The 21,025-nt window shown below is 48.3% G+C and overlaps 1 protein-coding gene across 1 annotated transcript; it reads right to left on the bottom strand.

The window, feature by feature from the left end:
* Positions 1 to 9,890: 9,890 nt before the first annotated feature.
* On the bottom strand, positions 9,891 to 12,838 carry ZFP92 (ZFP92 zinc finger protein). The gene is made up of 4 exons (XM_070291201.1): positions 12,806 to 12,838; positions 12,487 to 12,613; positions 11,506 to 11,610; positions 9,891 to 11,164 (listed from the first exon to the last, which is right to left on the bottom strand). Exons 1-4 carry the CDS (start codon positions 12,836 to 12,838, stop codon positions 9,891 to 9,893), a joined length of 1,539 nt encoding a protein of 512 aa, XP_070147302.1.
* Between the last annotated feature and the right edge of the window lie 8,187 nt (positions 12,839 to 21,025).

Consider the following 21,025-nt stretch of genomic DNA (forward strand, 5'->3'; position numbering starts at 1 on the left):
TGTCATCAGGCTTTCAGCTGATTTCATGCAGCCCACTCACATTATGTAGACTGACCTGCTTTGCTCAGTTGCTAACTATATTTCCCTGTTAATCTCATCTCAAAAATCCCTTCACAGTGACATCTAGACGGATACCTTGACTGAACACTGGGAACCCTAGCCTAGCCAACTTGACACAGAAACCTGCTGGCACAATGACTGCTCCACAGCCTTGTTTTATGTGCTTTACCTTGTCTGTGGAGATGGACCCACATGGTTTGCAAAGTGACCACCCACCACTGATTCCTTCGTCTCCTCTTCTTTCCTGAGGCTTTTGTCCTGTGTGCTGTGTAGATAGTTTCTGGGTCCTCATTCTTCCCTTGCTGGGTGACTGGCTGTGGCTGGGACAGGAACCCGTGGCCTGCATGTGGCCCCAGATTCCAGCTTCCAGAGTTGCCTGCCATCTCAGTAAACAAGCAATTATGCCAGCGATCAAGCCATCAGCCACTGCAGCTGCCCAGTACTGCGTATCCTGAGAGGAGTTCAGGATGGAGAAAAATAGGATACTGATCCTAGATAGTTAATGTGTGTATCAAAGGAATGATATCAATGAGCCCAGACCCTTGAATCTCTCCTCCACATAGAAACGCATGAAATTCATTAACTTGCAATGTCTGTTTTTTGTGACTAGCAGCAATTTTTTGGTGTTTGACTACCATTTTGTTGTTTTGAAGCAAAATCTGGCTCCTCCTTAACCTCTCTGGAACAGTTTCTCAGAGCTCTCTGAAAGGTAATGGCCCCAAATACAACATAATTCTCAACTTTTAGGTTTTGCTTTTTTTTTAGTCAACAACCCATTTCTATTGTCGCTGGTTCCTTATATTCTGAAGCTTCTAAGAGGTTTTTCTGGGATTTCAGGAATGTTCAATAGGCAATGCCCTGGTTTGTGGTAATCAATCTGGTTTCAAACTTGGGGAGCCCACCCACTCTGTAGACGAATCATCACAGTCCCAGGCAGTCCAGGAGGGGAGGGTGGGCCCCAGACCTCAGATCCACGTCCTCCCACTTTAGGCTTCCTACCCCCGGACCCTGCCCACCCAGAGTCCTCTCCACAAAAGTGGAAATGAAAGCAAACAACTTCACGCCTCAGTTCAGTTCAGTTGCTCAGTCACGTCCAACTGTTTGTGACTCTATGGACTGCAGCATGTCAGGCTTCCCTATCACCAACTCCTGGAGCTTCCTCAAACTCATGTCCATCGAGTCAGTGATGGCATCCAACTATCTCATCCTCTGTTGTCCCCTTCTCCTCCTGCCTTCAATCTTTCCCAGCATCAGGGTCTTTTCCAACGAATCAATTCTTCACATCAGGTGGCCAAAGTATTGGAGTTTTAGCTTCAGCATCAGTCCTTCCAATGTATATTCAGGACTGATTTCCTTTAGGATGGACTGGTTGGATCTCCTTGCAGTCCAAGGGACTCTCAAGAGTCTTCTCCAACACCACAGTTCAAAAGCATCCATTCTTTGGCGCTCAACTTTCTTTATAGTCCAACTCTCACATCCATACATGACTGCTAGAAAAACCATAGCTTTGACTAGATGGACCTTTGTCGACAAAATAATGTCTGCTTTTCAATATGCTGTCTAGGTTGGTCATAGGTGTTCTTCCAAGGAGCAAGCATCTTTTCATTTCATGGCTGTAATCACCATCTGCAGTGATTTTGGAGCCCCCCAAAATAAACCCCGTCACTGTTTTCATTGTTTCCCCATCACAAAACCAGAAGGAATCCTCAGTCTTTTAAGTCAGGCAGTCTTTTCCAAGACTCCTGGTGATCTGGCTGGCCCTCTGTGCTGGGAACTGCCTTTATTCTCAGGACCAGAAAGCTTTCTCTCAGCCTGAAGATTTGCATTTCAAAGAGGTGACTCCAAGGCCCTGAAGAAGAGCCTTCTGGAGCTGTAAGGCTGGCAGGAGGCGGGCCAGCTCCAGGGTTCACAAAGGGCAGGTGGATCTCTGTAGTGGTCTAAAGAAAGGGAGGGCAGAAAGGTTTCCTTTCAGCAGCTTGGCTGAGGCTTTCCCACAGTCTTTCCACCGCAAATCTCAGCTTGCAGCCCTGCCCGCTGCCCTCGGGCTGCCTTGTGGCTTCCCAGCTACTGCCCCACATGACTCACCTCTCTGGGGACACTCGGGTGTCTGATGAGTTGTGTGGACTCTGCTCATGGGGCTGCTCTCTGCTGAATGAAGGGCTCAGCACATGACCTCCCAAAGGCCCACCCACGGGGGATTGTCCCTTCTTCGGCTGGCTTCCCTGCCATTTCTCTGCCTCGGCTACCAATCTGGGCATAACTGGGGCTCGGAGGGAAAGGGAGTGCTGTGGACAGTGTCAGCTGGTAGGCCTTCCCAAGGCGAGATGGTGCATCTTTAGAAAGGCCTAGCTCGGGCTGTCACTCACAGTGGTCAGTGGACCCCATCAGTGTTGGAAGAAGCCTGGGGTGGGGTTGGGGGCCTGGCCCATAACCAGGTGAGGAAAAGCCTGTGGGGAGGGCGGGCACAAGGAGGGGCAGCCCCGCAGAAGGCTGGCCAGTGACCGTGGCAGGTGAGAGGCTACACGGGGTCAGGGAAGCTGTATAACCTTCCATTTAACTTGGATTAAAAAAAACAAAAGTGAAACTGAAGTCGCTCAGTTGTGTCTGACTCTTTGCGACACCATGGACTGTAGCACACAAGGCTTCTCCATCCATGGAATTTTCCAGGCAGGAGTACTGGACTGGGTTGCCATTTCCTTCTCCAAAAAACAAAGGAGACACTGAAAACTCATCCCCTGACCCCATGGAGCCTCTTACCTGCCTGCCAGGGGACATCAGGTTGAGAAGCTGGAAATCCTGCTCGTGGAGAAAGAGCGAGCAATGAATTGTTGACCTTTCCCCTACATGTGCTTACCCTGGAGGTGGTGAGAGGTACCCAGCAGTCAGGAGAGAGCCTTGATTCTTGGTGATGTGTGAGGACTTTGCCCAGGGGAAGAGCCTGGGTGCTGGGCCCTGCCCCTACCCACCCTGTTCCCCAATTCTGTGACCAGCAGACAGGACCTCACAGGGTGGCCTCAGTTTCCTCCTCTGTAAAATGGACACAGTACAGTTGTGCCAGGAGGATTGATTGAACCCAGGCAGGGCACACATCAGCTGAGTGGTGAGTGTCAGTGACAATCCAGCTCCTGCTCCTTGGAACTCTGGCCTAGAGGCTTGGCATGTTTGAGATTCTCATTATGACCTCTGAGCCCTACCTGCTGTCCCTGCCCAGTGCCCTCATCCCTCCACCAGCTCCCTGGGTTCCACAATGTTCCAGTCTGGGCTCTACGGGGACCTCGATATGCCAATTCTTAGACTCGGTGGATATGACCTTATTTGGAGAAAGGGTCTCTGCAGATATAATTATATGACAAATCTTGAGATGAGGCCATCCTGGATTAGCCAGGTGGGTCTCAAATCCAACGACAGGTGTCTAGCAGTTGGATCTGAAAAAAACTAGATATCTATATAGAAAAAATGAATTGTGAATTGACCTCACACCATACACAAAGTTAATGAAACGGATTATAGACCTAAACGTAAAAACTAAGACTATGCAACTTCTATAACAAAAGTGCGTCAAGGCTGTATATCGTCACCCTGCTTATTTAACTTATATGCAGAGTACATCATGTGAAATGCTAGGCTGGATGAAGCACAAGCTGGTATCAAGATTGCCAGGAGAAATATCAATAACCTCAGATATGCATATGTTACCACCCTAACAGCAGAAAGCGAAAAGAAACTAAAGAAAGAGCCTCTTGAAGAAAGTGAAAGAAGAGAGTGAAAAAGCTGACTTAAAACTAAATATTCAAAAAACTAAGATCATGGCATCTGGTCCCAACACTTCATGGCAAATAGATGGGGAAACAACGGAAATAGTGACAGACTTTATTTTCTTGGGCTCCAAAATCACTTCAGAGGGTGACTGCAGCCATGAAATTAAAAGACACTCCTTGGAAGAAAAGCTATGACAAACTTAGGCAGTGTATTAAAAAGCAGAGACATTACTTTGCTGACAAAGGTCCGTCTAATCAAAGCTATGGTTTTTCCAGTAGTCATGTATGTATGGATGTCAGAGTTGGACCATAAAGAAGGCTGAGAGCCGAAGAATTGATGCTTTTAAACTGTGGTGTTGGAGAAGACTCTTGAGAGTCTCTTGTACAGCAAGGAGATCAAACCAGTCAATCCTAAAGGAAATCAACACTGAATATTCGTAGAAAGGACTGATGCTGAAGCTCCAATACTTTGGCCACCTGATGTGAAGAGCTGACTCATTTGAAAAGACCCTGATGCTGGGAAAGACTGTGGGCAGGAGGAGAAGGGGACAACAGAGGACGAAATGGTTAGACGGCATCACTGACTCAATGGACATATGTTTGAGCAAGCTCCGGGAGATGGTGAAGGACAGGGAGGTGTGACGTGCTGCAGTCCATGGGGTTGCAGAGTCGGACATGACTGAGTGACTGAACAACAAAACTATGCAACTTGTTTAAGAAAATTGAAAAAAAAAGAAAAAGAAAATTGAGGATCAAATCTTAGTGGCTCAAGTTTTGAAAAGATTTCTTAACTGTGATATGAAGAGTGCAAGCTATAAAATTTAAAAATTCATAAATTTGACTTCATCAAGATAAAATCACTCCTCCTCATCAAGAAATAGCTATGAAAATGAAAAGGGAAGCCACAGTCTGGGAGAAATAGCTTCAGTACACATATCTGACAAAGGACTTGTATCTAGAACTCTTACATTAAATAACAGACAGCCCAAGTTAAAAAAAAAAAAAAAAAAAAAAAACATGAGGAACTCCCTGGCCGTCCAGCAGTTAGGACTCAGCGCTTTCACTGTGGAAGGCCTGGGTTCAATCTCTGATCAGGGATCTGAGATTCTGTAAGCCTCACAGTGCAGCCAAAAAAAAAAAAAAGTAAAAAGATTTAAACACACACATCACCCAGTTAAGATATATGACTGGCTGATGAGGTTGTAAAAAGGTGCTCAACATCATTAATTATCAGGAAAATGCAAACCAGAACTACAACATGATCCCACTTCAACCCACCAGGATGTCTGGAATCACAAAGATGGACAAAAACAAGTGTTAGGATGATGTGCAAAGTTGGACCCCTCATACACTTCTGGTGGGAAGGTAGCATGGTGCAACTGCTTTGGAAAACACTTTGGCAGTTCCTCAAACAGTTAAACACAGACTTACTATGTGAGCCAGCAATTCCACTCCTAGCTATATATGCAGGAGAAAGGAAAACATCTGTCCACACAAAAAATTGCACACAAAACTTCACAGCAGGTTTATTTGTCAAGGCCAAAGCTTGGAAAACCCAAGAATGTACCAAAATCATTTTGATCCATTCAGACAGTAAGACTAGTACTTAGTGATTAACAAACGAAGAACTTACAAACACACAACAACCTGGCCTGAGAGGCCAGGCAAGAAGAGTGCATGCTGCATCATTTCAATTACACAGAATTCTAGAAAAGGCAAACCAATGTGGAGTAACAGGAAGAACAATTGCTGTGAGAACGGGGGGCAAGAAGGGGTAGGAAGGAGTGAGCACTGGGGAAGACAAGGAAACTTTTGGGGGTGATGGGCATACATTCACCATCTGCACTGCTGTGGTTTTACAGGTGAATACATATCAAAACTCATCCAAATGTACAGTCTGAATATATGCAGGTTTTGAAAGATGAACCAGCAACCTTTAAATCCTAGAGGACCCTTGTGTTGTGATGTCATGGACACACTGTGGCTAGTACAAGAGGAAATCATCTAAGTACAGGTACAAGTGGGAACTGACCTGAGGGAATAAATGGCAGCAAGCCACGACCCGGGGTGCTTTGCAATTTTGGGCACTCCTGTTTGCCCTTGCCCCCCACCCCCTGTTGAGTACTCTGTCCTTTTCTCCCCTTCCTGCATGGAAAATTCTTCAGAACTGTCTAGATGACTCCAGTGTACACTTAGTGGTCTTCAATGTGTAAATTCACAAACTCTAGCAGTTATCATCTGCAACTTTTTTCTTCCTTGATCCTAGAATAATTCTCTCACGTTACAAAAAATTGCTCTTCTTCAGGAGCCAGCTATAGACCAAACTTCTTCGTCTGACACTCCCAGCTGTTCGTGCTCTGGTTCTAATGACCGTTTACTCTATGTCTGCCCTACAGAAAGCCCTCCACCCTCCCAGAAATCCCATGATCTCTACTTCTTGTCTTCAGAGTTCACCTGGTACTAAGTTCTACCCTGACCTCCACACACAGCACTTTGCTACCTAACCAGGCAAAGACTCGACATCCTGAGCTGAAAGCTGCCGTGTCCCCCTGCCAAGGCAGGGATGGCAAAAGCGGGGTCCTGGCCCCTCTGGAACTGTTCACAGGGAGTTGCCTCCAGCCTGGGCACCCTGCTTCCTCTAGGTTGCCACAGCATAGGCCAGAACCAGCCCCAGGAGTGAGGGGGAAGCCATCCAGTAAAGAGTTAGAAACTAAGGACATTCAACAACAATGGCAACAAGCCTTGCAGGCAATGTAAACAAAAGGTCTAAGACACCAGGTCAGTGATGGGGTGCTCTGCCTTCCTGCTCTAGGAGTGCCAGTGGCCTTGGACGGCTGCCCTTGGTCTCTGTGCAGCTCCGCTTGGAGGGGTCCTGGCTTCCCTTCAAGCCCACACTGTCTTAGCTCCCCCTCCCCCAGTCTAGGTCAGCACCCTTTCCTGAGACCTTTCACCAAACTGCTGTTACTTCAAACCAACACCCAGACCTTCCTTATTTGTTTACACCCAAAGTCAAAGAATTCAGTTGGGGACAGTTTACCAGTTATGAGAAGATACTGCCGTAGCACTTAAAACAGCTCTTGAAAAGTGTCCCAAATTTGCAAGAGCAAATCATGTGCTACAGGATGATCCAGTGTCCGACAAGGTCATCTCCGGAGCTGAAACCCAGTCCAGAAGTGTGGAGTGTGAATTTTGTTGGGGGGCAGGTGGTGAAAAGCAGGCAAGATATTCCCCAACAGTCTCAGCTTTTACATTCCAGTCATCATCAGAAAGCAAGTGCAGGCCACAATCGCAGTTCCCCACCTAGCCAGAGGGGAGCCCGATTTCAAAGCACGATAGAAGGCAAATAGCAAGCATCCTTTCCGGACACTCTCTGGATGATTCCATGTGATACCCGTTTAGTTCCTGATGCACACCCGATTGATTACCACCACATGTGCTAATGAAGAGGAGTGAAAATCTAATGAAGAGGAGTGAGATGAGATGAAGAAATGCCAAACAAAAGATGCATCACTTATACATGTCCCATACCTCGGTAAGCACTTAGAAACCCTGGAGCCTTTCAGGGCACTGAGACCAGAGCACATGTGCCTGGCATCTCTGCTTGCATCTCTCCAGGCAAGTCTACTTTCTATTGAAAAATCGGACATCACCACCTGTACCCCCAGTATCTAGTCATCTCTAGGTGGGTCCCAAGGTAAAAAAAGGTGCTCATGTTCAAAATTTAGTCAGCTTATCCAGTGGAACCAATGGGATGATGCTGTACTGGGGAGATACACCTTTTCTTTATTAAAAGTTGGTTACTGACCCATAGGAGTGAAGCCATTCACTTTCTAGAGCAATGGAAATGGATAGCATTGTGCATGGATTTACACTCCTTCTGGGCCCGTCATGCAGCAATTGTTGCCCCAACCCTGGGTCACCTAAGCTGAACAAAAAGGGGACCAGAGCCCGAGCACATGGCCTCAGGCCCCTGTCCCCTGCCCTTTGTGGGGATGGGCTTCCTGAGGCCCTGCTGCCTTAAGACAGACTGTCTGGCACCTCAGACGAACAACACGCTTCCCAGTGACCTCACCAGGGAGTCCAAAGACAACACTCCTTTAAAACGTCTTTTTCTGGTGGAAAATCCAAAGCTGCAAATACTTTCCACTGCCAAAAGGCAAGGTTGGAGCCAACTGTAGTCTAAAACCTGAGGTCAATGCGCTAAGGGAAGAAGATTCATTTCACAAATATTTACTAAACGCTGGGCTCAAAGACAACGTGACACACAGAGCAAAAAGAGGCTGAAATAAAAGCAAGTTACAACAACTAAAGAATTTTACCTAAGTCACAAATGTGCACAAGTGATGGTCATATAACTGTATGAAATGACTCGATCTCTATCTCCTTCTCTCCCTCTCACTTCCAGAGTCGTCCAAGCAGTGGATGCTCCAAGCAGCATGTGCAGAAGGAGCCCTGCAATTCCAAGCCCAGTTTCTGGCAGGGGAAGTGTGTGCTTCTCAGAGGCCCAGTGGGGGAAATCTCCAGCACACCCACCACCTGCCTGCCCTCTGGCAGCCCGTGTGACTGAGCCAAAAACCCTGGCGGGTGGTGAAGGAGGCTGGCAGGTGGTGATCCAACCAGGATGCAAGGCATCCTGAGAAGGGCAAAGGGCAGAATTCCTGGTCCCAGCTCTGGGGACAGTGTGGGCAGAACAATCCAGACCTGCCAGCAGCTTCCCCCCAGGCAGCACAAACTCCCTTGCAGAGTCTCTGTGGGTAGGGTGGGCAGAGGGTGGCCTGCAGTAAAGTGCCATTTGAAGGCTTCACCCTGTCTCTGCAGGGATAGGGGAGGGAGTGAGAAGACGGGCCAGGCTTGCCAGCAAGCTAACTGACCGTCAGGCCTGAGGTAGGCCCCTTTCTCCTTCCTGAGGTCTTCTGAGAGGGTTGGAAGGATTCTTATTTAAGGGGCGATTCCCTGACACTCCCCTATAGCAAAAATTTCTACTATGACTTACATTACACCTGAATGCAGAAACATTGAAAGCAACTGAACCTCTAATACTGTAACAAACATCATGTGAAAGCGAGAGCCATTACTGCGCTTGCTCTGTGCAAATTCCTAACCCAGCCTGCTTTCCTCCTGATCAGCACCAGGCATGAGGGGCTGCTGTTTCAGGGGGAGAAGCAACTTAAGTTGGGCGCTTTAGGCACTGAGGGTGGGGAGGAGGAGCAGACAGACCAGCCTGGCCCTTGCAGGCCGAATCTGGAGGCAGTGGGTGGGTTGAGCTGGGGTGCGGGTAGGAGATGAAAGGCAGCAAGGCAGCTGGTGGCAGCTGGGAGGGACCTGGGCCCAAGGGCTCCTCTCTCTGGGAGGGGAAGCCGAGAGTCCCTAGGCCTCATCCTCTTTGAAGGTCCCAGGAAAGCCATCCCCTCAAATCCCCTGAGCTCTGAAAAGATGGGTCCTGGGTGCTGCTTCTCCTGGAAGCAGCTGGCGGTGTCCATGGGAGGCTGTGGCTTTCAGGCACAAAGTCAAATGGCCTGGAAAAAGTATGGGCCACTGCTCAGCACAAAAGCAGGGTGTCCTGTGACTTACCCCTTGGGGAGACGCCACTCTCCGTGGGCTGACGTGTGGGCACACAAAGTGGGCACGAGCACTTTACTGTCGCAGTCTCAGTCCTTTCTCAGACCATTTCTGATGAATTTTAGGTGATGTCACAGTCCAGCCACAGCCTTGATGTGGAGCCCACAATTTTGAGTGCTGTCAAGTCCCTCCCACTACTAAGCTTTTAAAGGATTAAAGTGCTCTTCGTGTCTTCTACCTGAAAACACTAACAAGTCTTGGGATGAAGTGAAGGCCCCCATGAGATGATATGGGTCACTACTTAACTCAAAGCACTTGCTCCCTCCCACCCACAGCATGCAGGCCTCAGGCACGAGGGGCAAGAGCACTTTCAGCTGCTCCAGTGAAGAATACAAATGTGATAAGGGGCCAGTCTGCGGTGCAGTCTCTGGGCTACAATTGCATCATCAACGAGGGAAGGGAGGGGGACTAGGAGGGCTCAACTTAAAGCCAGCCCTCCTGCAGAGCACCCAGTCAGATGGTGGTGCTGGGGGCAGTGGCACAGCTGGAGTCTTGAAGGTGATTCTCATTTTCTGGGTGGGACTCTGCAGTGGCTCTTTGGAGGCCCAGGCAGGCTGGTTCCATCTCTGAGTTGTTCCCCTCCAAGCGGTTCTGGTGAATTCTCAGCTGCTGGTCAGGCTGTGGTTTCTCCTTGGAGGCCTGATTGCAGTCATCACAGTGGCTGCAGGCACAGGGCTGTGGGCGGCTGTGGGTGCGCCAGTGCTGCAGGAAGGCAGAGCAGTGGCGGAACGCCATCCCACACTCTTGACACACGTAGGTTCTCTTTTCAGTGTGCACTATCTGGTGGCTGAAGAGGTTGAATCGCCGGCTGAAGGTCTTCCCACACTCACTGCACTCATAGGGCTTCTCACCAGTGTGCACCCGGTGGTGCTGGCTGAGGCCTGAGCGCCCCCGAAAGGCCTTTCCGCACTCCTTGCACACGAATGGCTTCTCTCCCCTGTGGACACGCTGGTGGTGAATGAGCTGGGAGATGCCCTTGAAGGCTTTGGGGCACTGGCTGCACGTGTAGGGCTTCTCACTGCTGTGTGTGCGTTGGTGCTCAATGAGGTTGGAGCTCCTGCTGAAGGCCTTGCCGCACACGTCACAGGAGTAGGGCCGCTCACCGCTGTGGATGCGCTGGTGCTCCATGAGTGTGAAGTTGCGCCCAAAGCGTTTCCCACATTCATCACACCCATAGGGCTTCTCGCCAGTGTGGATGATCTGGTGCTTGATGAGGTTAGAGCCACGTGTGAAAGTCTTTCCACACTCGCCACATGCATAGGGCTTCTCACCGCTGTGGATGCGCTGGTGCTCTAGGAGTGAGAAGTTGCGCCGAAAGAGTTTTCCACACTCACCACACTTAAAGGGCTTCTCGCCACTATGGATGACTTGGTGCTTGACGAGGTTGGAGTTCCGGGTAAAGGATTTCCCACACTGCTGACACACAAACCGCCTCTCTGTGTCTTTGAAACTCGGATGTCTTACAACCAAATCCTGCTTACCTCCGTAGCTGCTTCCCTGCATCTCTCTTCCCTCACCTGGGGAGCTGCCTTGGCCTTTCTCCCCAGGAGGGTCACGCCTGCTGGAACTTGTCTGTGGACAACAGGCATGTTTCTGTCTGTGCTCAAGTGTTTCCTCTGACTGTCCGGCTACCTGGCTTATGTTGCCAACCTGAAGATTGGCCCCTGGGAGTTCTTTTGGACAATTTTTTTCCTTTGAAATTGTCAGCTTGCTATTCATCCTGTCACCTGGAAAGACAAAGAGAGCACCAACAAGTGTCATCACCTTCCTGGGTCTCAATTTAGGTTTGTTATTTAACCTCACCCTCACTCCAAGGCTGAGAAGAGTTGAATCCGGAGTTGAGGACATGGGAGAGAAAGCAAGATGACCATCAGCAGACAGGAAGGCAAGAGGGGAGGAGGCAGCAGTGAGCTAGAGATAGAAGAGCTGTTGTGAGACAGAGGATTCCATGGCAGATTTAAAACTGCCACGAAAGAGAATGTCTAACCCAAAGTGACCATGCCACCCTCCATCAACTGCTGCTCTTTGCCAATGGCTCAGGCAAGCCAGTAGAGTTCCCCTCACTCACCTGCCTGCATCCCTGTGGTGATCCTCATCCTGTGGACATCTGCTACCCACGGTTTCTCTCCTTGCTCTAGCTGGATGACCAGCTGAGGCTTGGCGAAAGAAAATCCTGTCCATGGAGAGGAAGCAGGTTAATCACTCCTGAACTCAGTCCAGCATTAGTATCTTCAGGACCAGAGAATAGAGAACTTTCTAGAAAGTGTCACTGGGAAGGTCCTAAGAAAAGGCACAGTCCCTCTAGGGGCAAAGAGCTCTGAGTGTATGAAGAAGCTTGGCGTGTATGAAGAGTCTTAAGTAGGTGGTGATTTGGGCCAAGAGGGTAACCATGTTATTATTTGGCCTGCAAGATGGGCAGCCTTGTGGGAAGTGGGGAGTTAGTGGAGAGACACTGAAGGACAGACAGAGGGCTGGAGCAAAGCTGCAGGGAGTATCAAGAAGTGAACAGAGCTGAAAGGCTGCCTGTTTCACCATGTAAGAGAGGAGATGTCTCTGTTCCTTATACCAAACCTCACTGCCTGGTGAGGGGCAGAAACAACCAAGGGGGGCACAGTGGAGAAGCCTGTGCCAGCTCTTTCCAGATTTTTCCAGACTGGAAAACCAAGTCCTGGGCCTCTATGCCCTGGGCTCTATATGGCTTGATGCAAGGAACAGATGCTTCTAAACTCTATTATATGAAATGTACATAAAAGGCAACCTTGGTAAAAATAAGTATAAATTAATGCATATAAATATTCAAGCATAACTTGCACCTATCTTTTGGGTAGATGAGGTCTAGTTAACCCCCGATTTTATATCAAAATACCTATAGGCCTAAAACCATTTAGATAAAACTGTCTTTGAGGTAAAAGCTGGACATCAGTGGATTACTGACCTGATGGGGAAACGCATTTATTCTTGGAATCATAGTAACCAGCAAGAAAAGGAACTCAGAAATAAACTGAATTCTGAGACAGGATGGGGGCCTGACTGTGTAAAGGATCCTTACCCAGTGACACCAAATGGTGGTAATTCTCTAGCATCACTTGCTTGTACAGCTTCCTTTGTCTGTGATCCAGAAGCTTCCATTCTGTCTTGGTGAAGTACATGGCAACATCCTCAAAAGATACTGGCACCTAAAACAAGCCATCACTGTGGTTTCAGGGGAATTCACCCTCATGAGCTGGCAGCAACAAAAAACGTGTCGTGGTGGGGCCGAGAGAGCTCAGCAAGAGCTGTTACAATGGGACAGGAAAGTGCAACAAACGGAGGCTGATGAGGGGGATGCCAGGCCAAGGGGCTGCCCACAGTCAGGGAGCCCCACTCACCTTGGGTCTGGCTGTCAGGAGCATGGCTGCCATCGTGGGGGCACAGGGATGCTAAGAGGGTGGAGAGAGACTGATGTGAGCTGAGCCTATGCACTGTGTGACCTTGTCCAGATAAGGCCCCAATCAGAGCTGCTAACAAAATTCAACGCATAACACTTTCCAAAGCTGAGCTTCTGTCCCCTTCTCAGGAGACAAGGATTCCATCTCTCCTCATGCTGGACCCGCCTAGCCAGGCTGCCAGACTGTTAAGGGAGTGTATGTCTTCTTTCTCTTTCTCACTTCCTTCCTCTCTCAGCCCTCCTACCACATGACTAGCCCCTCAGTCCTGACTTTCAAGCTATCCCTGGAAGCCCCACTGCCACTCTCTTGCCCCTGAGGTCAGGGTTCTTTATATATACATATATATGTATATATACACAATTTTATTTATTTATTTTTGGCTCCTCTGAGTCTTTGCTGCTGCATGGGCTTTTCTCTAGTTGCAACCCCATGGACTGTAGCCCACCAGGCTCCTCTGCCTATAGAATCCTCTAGGCAATAATACTGGAGTGGGTTGCCATTCCTTTCTCCAGTGGATCTTCCTGACCCAGGGATCGAACCCAGGTCTCCTGCATTGCAAGCAGATTCTTTACTGTCTGAGCCACTAGGAAGCCTATATATATATATAATTTTATTTATTTTTGGCTGTGCCGGGTCTCTGTTGCTGCATGGGCTTCTAGTTGCAGAGAGTAGGGACTACTCTCCAGATGTGCATGGGCTTCTCACGGAAGTGGCTTCTCTTCGGTAGTTGCAGCATGTGGCCTCAGCAGTTGCAGCTCCTGGCCTCTAGGGCACAGGCTCAGTAGTTGTGGTGCATGGACTCAGGTGCTCTGCAGTATGTGGGTTCTTCCCAACCCAGGGATCGAACCTGTGTCTCCTGCATTGGCAGGCACATTCTTTACCACTGAGCCACCAGGGAAGCCCTGCAGAAGGAGATCGAGCTCAGGGTTCTTAAAGAAAAAGTCCAAATACATGTCACTTTCACTTGTAAACAGACTTGCTCTCAGAGAAAGAGAAAGACCAAGCTGGTGGAATGCATGATGGAGGTCACCCCCTCCAAGGCTGGGAGAGAGGGTGCTTTCTGAGAGCACAGGCTGAGAGCTCTGGACTGGGGGTGAGCAAAGAGAGTAGCAGGCAAAGGGCATGGCCCATACCCAGCCCAAAGATGGGCCCCAGCTGGGCGGTGGGGGGAGGAGTGGGTGTCATAGCCTGTTTGTTCCCCAAGAGAGGGCAAGGGGACAGGGTCCCTGGAACAATTTAAATCGCCCCAAATTTCCTTATCACCCACAATGAGCTGTCAGTTAACAATGTGCTGTGCTTAGTTGCTTAGTTGTGTCCCACTCTCTGTGACCCCCATGGACTGTAGCCTGCCAGGCTCCTCCATCCGTGGGGACTCTCCACACAAGAATACTGGAGTGGATTGCCATGCCCTCCTCCAGGGGATCTTCCCAACCTAGGGATCGAACCCGGGTCTCCCACATTGCTGGCAGATTCTTTACCGTCTGAGCCACCAGAGAAGCAGAAATAGTAGAATGATGGGGGGAAAATAGCTTGACAAATGACAAAAACAGTCAACTTGAAATGTCCTTGCACCAATTAAAGGAGTACATTTTTATTTTAAAGAAACACCATCAACTGTCAGTGATTAGAGCAAAATTAATACTAAATCACTTGCAAGTAGCTATGTAACTAACCTCCAAGTTGGGATAAAAAGCTTATAACAAACCAATAATTCCTCCCCAAATTGGCAAAGCCAGATGAATACAAAATCATTTCTTAGAAAGCACCTAAGAGTTGCCCAAGCAGTGAGAACAAGAGGGACTAAAGTTCAGGAGATAACCATGGATAATTAATTTAATGTTCTTTTTTTGGACAACTCAAGGCACAGGGAACAGGCTGAGAATTACAGTTTGTCCTGAGCAGAAGTCTAAAGCAGTCTGAGAAGGCTGTAGTAACAAGATCAGAGACATGAGATGTCTCAAGCACATGGTTGTCTTTTCCTCTCATGGTATATATGAACTTCTGAAGCTAAAAAGGCCCAAAAATTAAACTGAAAGTATGAAAAGCAGAGCTCAGGGAACTCATGTGATGATACAAAACTTAAGAGTTAAGGAACCTTTAAGGGAAGAAGTCTGGTGAACAAACTAGGTTTTCAGATGAAAGCCAAGAAATAATCAAAAGCAGCTGATACCTTACTAAAACAAAACCCAACCTGCACTCCATTCAGTACCTGCCTGAATTAAGGGGGCCAACTTCCATTTTATCAACCTAGCGAAGAAAGGGTGAAACTTTTCCAGGGGAACATATAATCTTCAGGAGTATCTGTAATTTTAAAGATTGTAAAATATGAATTAAATTAACATTTAATTGTAGATACTGCAGGATTATTTATATTTCTAGCATTTAACTAAAAATAAATACATTGCCAAGAAATAGGACCATAAGAACAAATCTCAAAAAGAAGAAAAACAACACAAAACAGAACCAAATAAGCAATTTACATATTTGAGTTAACAAACTAAGACATTAAAATGTAATTAATATGTTAAAGAAAATAGTGAAAGAGATGGAAAAAATACATGAAAAGATGGCATATTTCTCTAAGCAATTAATATCTGTATCAGAATAGAATCAAAAGGATATTCTTTAACTGAAACGTCGAAAGTGAGCTCAATAAATGGTGTTAACAGGAGATAGGGGTTCCCTCATAGCACAGTTGATAAAGAATCTGCCTGCAATGCAGGAGACCAGGGTTTGATTTCTGGGTAGGGAAGATCCCCTGGAGAAGGGAATGGCAACCCACTCCAGTATTCTTGCCCGGAGAATCCCACGGACAGAGGAGCATGGCGGGCTACAGGCCATGGGTCATAAAGAGTCGGACACGACTTAGCAACTAAACCACCACCGACAGGAGAGTAACACAAAAGTCAGAATTTTGAATTGGATGACATGTCGATACAAAATACCATAAATAAAAGCCAAGACATTAAAAAACAAAAAAGTGGAAAAACAGAAAAGACCAATAAGAGACATACGAAACACTCTAACTGAAGATCTACGCAGAGAACAGATCTGAACAAACGTTTACAAGATTTTCTAAATATAAGAGGAAGGTATTAACCAACAGATTTAAGAAGCTCTAAGAATATCAAGCAAGAGAAATACATGAAAGAAAGAATTATATGAAGAAAATTTGTATAATAAAAAAAGAAAAATTATATGAAGGCACAACATAGTTTACTGATGAAAACCAAAGAAAAAGAGAAAACTTTACAACCGGCATGGGGGAGAAAGAGTAAGGAGGAGATATAGTACCTTCAAAGGAGCAGTAAGAAGAGTTAGAACTAGAGCTAACTTCAGGGGGAAAAATGGCAGAAACTGGAAAAATAGGATAAAAATCTTAGGCACCACAATAACCATTTGCATGAGTTATTTTACGACAGGAGGTCCTGGTAAGGAACACATAACCAACAAGCCACCACCAACCAGAAGAGCTCGGAAAAGGCCAAAAGGAGATGTCACATGTGTCAGGATCCTCTTTGCAGGAATCCATTTTGGCTAAGCAATGCATGTGCCACCAGGAAGGGCCCTGAGTCAGAATGACTGGCCAAAGACAACCCGGAAGCTAATCCCACCCATAAAACCCGAGACTGCAGGCCATGTGGCCAAGCATTTCTCCTGGGTTCCCTTACCCTACTGCTCTCTGCCTGGGTTCCCCTTCTCAGTAAAATCTCTTGTAAAGTCTCAGTAAAGTCTCAGGATGTGTGTCTCCTTGGACAATTCATTTCTGAGTGTCAGACTAGAGCCCACTCTCAGCCTCTGGAAGGGGTCCCCTTTCCTGCAACAAAACCATGAGGTGAAATGCTGAGGGCTACTGGCCACATGATGTCAGAATGTCTTCCCTATTTACTGCTGGTCACAAGAGATGAAGTGAACCTAATGGTGGGACAGAGCTGGGATGTCCCCTAGAGATGGGATGTCCATTCCCTTGGCGGAAGTGCTCAGTAGGGCTCCTGCCAAAGCTTGACCTGATTCTATGCTGCCCTGGGACTCAACCTCTGGTTTACAGAGGACCTTGGGATGGAGGGACCGGTTAAAGGCACCACAATGGAGCAGCCAGCACTGATCCAGAAGGTGGGCTGTTTCCTGGTTTTCTCTGCAAATTAGTGTCACACGGGAAAGAGGAGGCTGGGAAAGGAGATTGTTCTGGATGAAAAAAGAGTTAAGTGGCCAACAGCCAAGTGCAGTGGGAGTCCCTGATGACATGCTAGCGTGAACAAAAGAGGAATCAAAGGGGGAGTTGGGGGGTAAGAGTGGGGCGACTGCTGCCCACATGGTGAGTGAATCGTGGCCCCTGGGTCAGGGAAGAAAATCTCTTTATCAAGAGATGCACAGTGAACCATTTGGGGAGAACAGGGCTTGTGAAGTGACTTTCTAGTATTTTAATGAAAACGAAAGAGAGAAGGAAAGAGGGGGAGGGAGGGAGAGAGAGTGAGGGAGGGAAACAAGCACATAAGGCAAGCTGGAGGCCACTGCTAGCCCTGGGAGGTGGGTACTGGGCTTGGTTAGACTATTCTACTTGTCCATTTGCTTGACAGTGGTCAAAGTTAAAAGGGAAAACAGTTTGGTAGTTCCTTAGTAAGTAAACATCATCAGGCCCAGTAGTTCCACTCCTGAGTATATGCTCAGAAGAATTGAAAACATGTTTTCACAAAAACTTGTCCACCGAAAAAAAGAAAGAAACCTGTCCACCAAAAGAAAAAAAAAAAAAACCTACTTGTCCACCCAGGTGAATTAAGTGCAGAACAATTCATAATCTCCAAAAGGTGGAAACAACCCAAGTAAGTGTCTATCAACAGAAGAGTGGAAAACCAACCATGGTCTAGACAAAGATGGAACATTATTTGGCCACAAAGGGGAATGAAATACTGATCCACTCTACTATGTGGGTGAACCTGGTGTCATGATGCCAAGTGAAAAAAAACAGACACAGACACAATAGGCCCCTACTGCATGATCAACCCTTAATATTCACTGGAAGGACTGAAGCTGAAGCTCCAATATTTTGGCCACCTGATGCAAAGAGCTGACTCACTGGCAAAGACTCTGATGCTGGGAACGATTGAGGGCAAGAGGAGAAGGGGGCGACAGATGGTTGGATGGCATCACCAACTCAATGGACACGAGTTTGAGCACACTCCAGGAGATGGTAAAAGGCAGGGAAGCCTGGTGTGCTGCAGTTGATGGAGTCGCAAAGAGTCAGACACGACTGAGCAACTGAACAACAACAACAACTACTGCGTGATTCTATTTATATGATGCAAGATAAGATTTCACAAGAGCTTTCTCGATCGAGCTTTGAGATTATGACTAAAAACTCTTTTCCTCCAATTAAAATAAATAAATTAAATTTAAAAATATTTAAAGTATTGTGAGAAAAAGAGAAAATCTCTTTTCCTTTCACCTTCTCGGGCAGTTTGCTAAGCTCCCACCCCACTGACCTCCCATATCAGGGCCCCTCTCTCCTGGGCCACTAAACCCATGGCCCAAGTCCCACTTATTGAAGTCTCACATTCTGGGGCCAGGTACCAGACAGCTAGGACAGTCCCTGTGTCCTGCAGCCTGAGAAACCATTCAAACTAGCCACCACCAAGGGACCTTGTGGACACTAGCTACCCCTATCAGGGGCGCCTTCCCACGGCACTCACCCCTTCTTCTGCCTGTCATCTCTCCAGAGTGCCACTGTTCTGTAGCTCACTATAAAGAAAATCTTTAAATCTTATAAAACATACGACATATCCAGAGAGTCATAGGTAGATCCAGGGAGTCAGAGAGCCAGGGGCTGGGATTGGGTGGGGTGGGGTGACTGCTTCATGAGGACAGAGTTTCTTTTCGGGGTGATCAAAGTGTTTGGAAGTCGCTACTGGTGACGGCTGCAGTGTTGCAACTCAATGTCACTGTCAAGGGATCCTCTTTTTCCATGTTCACTGGGAAATCGCCATCATTCACTGAGAGGCCTGCACAAGCTGAAGGTGTCTGCGTGTGTGTGTATGTATGTAATACTGATATTAGCAAGGGTTTTCAGACTAGTGCCAAATTGTTTTCAAATACATCACAAGCTTATTTTTTTCTCTATCATGACCATACTGCCAGGTCACCATCCATTTTGAAAAACACAGAAAAACTGAAAGGAAGAGGTGTTTTCTCTAATCCCATATCCCAACAAGAGAGAAGACACTTGAACTGTCACTGCCCAAGAGAAACATGGACAGTTCACTGGTGGATGGAGACTGATGCTTAAGTTCAGTACCACAAGGTGCATCAGAGGGGCCAGCCAGCAAGCTGGTTACACACAGCAGCGTCTATCCTTGGGACCTAGCACCCCACTGGCAGCATAGTTTCAAATCCTGAAAAGAAACATGACAAGCCCTGTGCTCACAGATCCTGTGTGTGTGTGTGTGTGTTAGTTGCTCAGTCGTGTCCGACTCTGCCACCCCATGAACTACAGCCCGCCAGGCTCCTCTATGCATGGAATTCTCCAGGCAAGAACACTGGAGTGGATTGCCATTCCCTTCTCCAGAGGATCTTCCCGACCCAGGGATTGAACCAGGGTCTCCTGCATCACAAGCAGATTCTTTACCGTTTGAGCTGCAGCAAAGTCCTTTTCACAGACCCTAACGCCCTAAAAGCTCTGGGTAGGAACAGTGTGACCTTCTCAAGCAGGAATGGAAGAAAAGATATGGAAGGAGCTTGCAGAACTGGAGGGCGGCTTCTCCCGAGACACTTTGGCCTCTCCAGAGTAGGGGAGAAGCTGAAGGATGATTCTAGGCCCCAGGGCTCAGGTTTCCCTAAGATAGGACACCAGGTATGCAGGTGAGGGCCTCTCAGATAGCAGCACTTGGGGCAAGGAGCTGGGAAGGTCCTAGGAGTCTGGGGAACCCGCTAGCCCCTTCCAGGCTGCTCCACCCCACAGAGAGGAGGCAGACTCTCCGTCACTAGCTGAGCCTGGCTGGGGGCCACGGGATGGAGAGAGGTGGAAACGTGGGTCCCAGAGGGAGAAGCAGAGGGCTTCAGTGCTGATGTCTTCTGAAGACCACGAGATGGGGCTATTTCCCCAGAAAAAGAAAACAGAAACACCAGGGAAGGCATGCAGCAGTCCCACTGAGGGCGGGCCAGGGAATTGGGGCTTTGTCGTCCACCGAGAAGAACACACGGGGCCACTAGAGTTGGCCCCCTTCTGCCCTGCTGGAACTTCCTCTGGGCTTTGGTAGTTCAAGACCCCAAGTGCCTCCACTCAGTGCCAGGCAGCCTTCCTGGAGATCCGTGTCACCTGCCAGCCACCCAGGGAAAAGGCCTGAGGATCAGTCTGAGAGCTGCTCGGGGCCAGCAAAGGCCTCTGGGAGCAACCTCGCAACCCGGGTCTCCAGGCTCTGCTCTTTGCGGGGGTGGGAGTGGGGAACAGAGAGATGCCACCTGCTCCCAGCCCTTCATGGAGTGCCTGTCTCACTCATGTGGAGGAGCTTCCGGACCTTGCCCTCTTCTGCTCCACGCTAGCCCAGAGTGGCTCTTGCCTTTGCACTGGCTGTTGCCTCTGGCCCCAACGATCTTCCACCTCCGTTCAGTTTCTCTGAAAGGTTGCCTTCTAACCACACTGCTTAAACCCGCACCCGACCTCTCTTCTCTATTTATGCCCCGCAGCACTTAGCACTGGTTAACATACTCTGTGATTCTTTTCTGTTTGCTTATTTTTAAAATTAACTTATTTATTTTAATTGGAGGCTAATTATTTTGCAATACTGTAGTGGTTTTGGTCATACATTGACTCTGTGATTCTTAATCACAAACGTTGACTGTTTTTTGCCCATTTCTTGCCACTAGAATCGCACCCCTCCCCCCCACCCCGCCCCCAGCAGGACTTTGCGGGTTTTGTTCCCCAAGGTTGGATCTGCAGTGCCCGCTGCAGCCTGGTCCCTGGGAGTGCCTGGCCGCTGTCTGGGGGCGGGAGGGCTGGCACCGCTACCTCTGTCCAGAGCCCAGCACGCTTTGCCGCTTGGCCTCTGGCTTCCTCTTCTCGCACCTTCTCCGCGCGTGCTCGGCCCCGCTAACATCCCTCACCACTCAGGGACACAACTCCCCACCCCCCGAGAACCGCAGGGGCCCCGTCCGGGGACCCTCGGGGGC

Source organism: Ovis canadensis, chromosome X (genome assembly GCF_042477335.2).
Source record: "Ovis canadensis isolate MfBH-ARS-UI-01 breed Bighorn chromosome X, ARS-UI_OviCan_v2, whole genome shotgun sequence".
In the NCBI taxonomy this organism is placed as follows: domain Eukaryota; kingdom Metazoa; phylum Chordata; class Mammalia; order Artiodactyla; family Bovidae; genus Ovis; species Ovis canadensis.